At 54.8% G+C, this 1176-nt stretch overlaps 1 protein-coding gene across 1 annotated transcript; it reads left to right on the forward strand.

The window, feature by feature from the left end:
* Positions 1 to 295: 295 nt before the first annotated feature.
* Positions 296 to 1139, forward strand: Pmar_PMAR004913 (hypothetical protein; the record flags this gene model as incomplete). The annotated part of the gene is made up of 1 exon (XM_002783915.1): positions 296 to 1139. A coding segment is annotated over one exon (844 nt), but the record flags the coding sequence as incomplete, so codon positions are not given.
* Between the last annotated feature and the right edge of the window lie 37 nt (positions 1140 to 1176).

Raw genomic sequence — 1176 nt, forward strand, 5'->3', positions numbered from 1 at the left:
CTACGGTGCTATTGGTAATATCCCCCATGGTCGTCAGTATGAAGCAGCAGTGGCCACTTTGCGATCGATCTACACCTCGGTGCAGGGTAACGACGATAGTTCTGTCCTTAATCGGTGGTATATCCTCAATGCTGCTGACTTCCCTACCTACCAACTTTTTGAGGAAGAGTTCACCACCTTACTAGCTCAGCTCCGACGACGTGGCCATCTACTTCCGGTATCACAGGCCAATGGCCGCTTGCTCGCGGCTCTGCCATCAGGAGTGCGTGCCTGGGCATCCGACCACCTCTCTCTAATGCTGGACGAGAACGAGTTCCAACGTCGAGTGCGGGTCCACTGCGTTAACCACGGCATTGGAACGGGATGGAGCACTTTGAAGCCAGGACATTGGGTCCTGGATAAGCACGGTCGGTATGTTAAGAAGCTCACCCCATGCTCTACGACAGTGTGCACTTCCGGCCCGACAACTAATACTCTCCCTTCTGTGGCTACTGTTCACGAGACTACCTGGTCTCAGGGTACTCCTCCTGCTGTTCCCCCTGGTTTGCCCCCTACTTCGGCGCCTTCGGCCTCGGTAAGTTCGCCTCAAGTCCTCGCGGCAGCTACGGCTGTCGGTGACAAGTCATCTACCGTTGCCATTGATGGTGGTCCTAAAGGCCAACGGCGTCCTGGCAATGCTCCTGGCCAAAAGAGGCCAAAACTCACTTGCTATCGTTGTCGTGATCAAACAGGTGGTCATTCTTTCAACGACTGCCCAGCCTCTTCCCCGACTGAAATCGACAAGCGTTGCCGCAAGTGTGGACTTCACCGTCACAAGACTGAGCAATGTGACAACCGCATAGTTGCGGCTGGTATTCCTTGCGGTCGCTGTCTGCAAGCTGGCCATCTTGCTTTCATATGCCCTGCCGAGAAGCCCCGCAAGCTCCCCGTCCAGTCTAATGCTACGCTGCTTGCTGATGCAGCCTCTTTGGTGCCTGGTATAACGGTTGATATGTACGAGCCAGCTGAGTCTTTGGGGTGTATTGATACACCAGCTCCTGCTGGTCCTGGTGCTCTCTGTTCTTCTATCAAGGTGGTATCTGAGATGGGTCATGAGAATCCGGTATCAGTGGCCTGTCTGTTGGATACGGGTGCCAGCTGTAACTTCGCTCAGCTTTCGGTGGCCAATCGTCTGGG

Source organism: Perkinsus marinus (assembly GCF_000006405.1).
Source record: "Perkinsus marinus ATCC 50983 genomic scaffold scf_1104296935408, whole genome shotgun sequence".
NCBI lineage: Eukaryota > Perkinsozoa > Perkinsida > Perkinsidae > Perkinsus > Perkinsus marinus.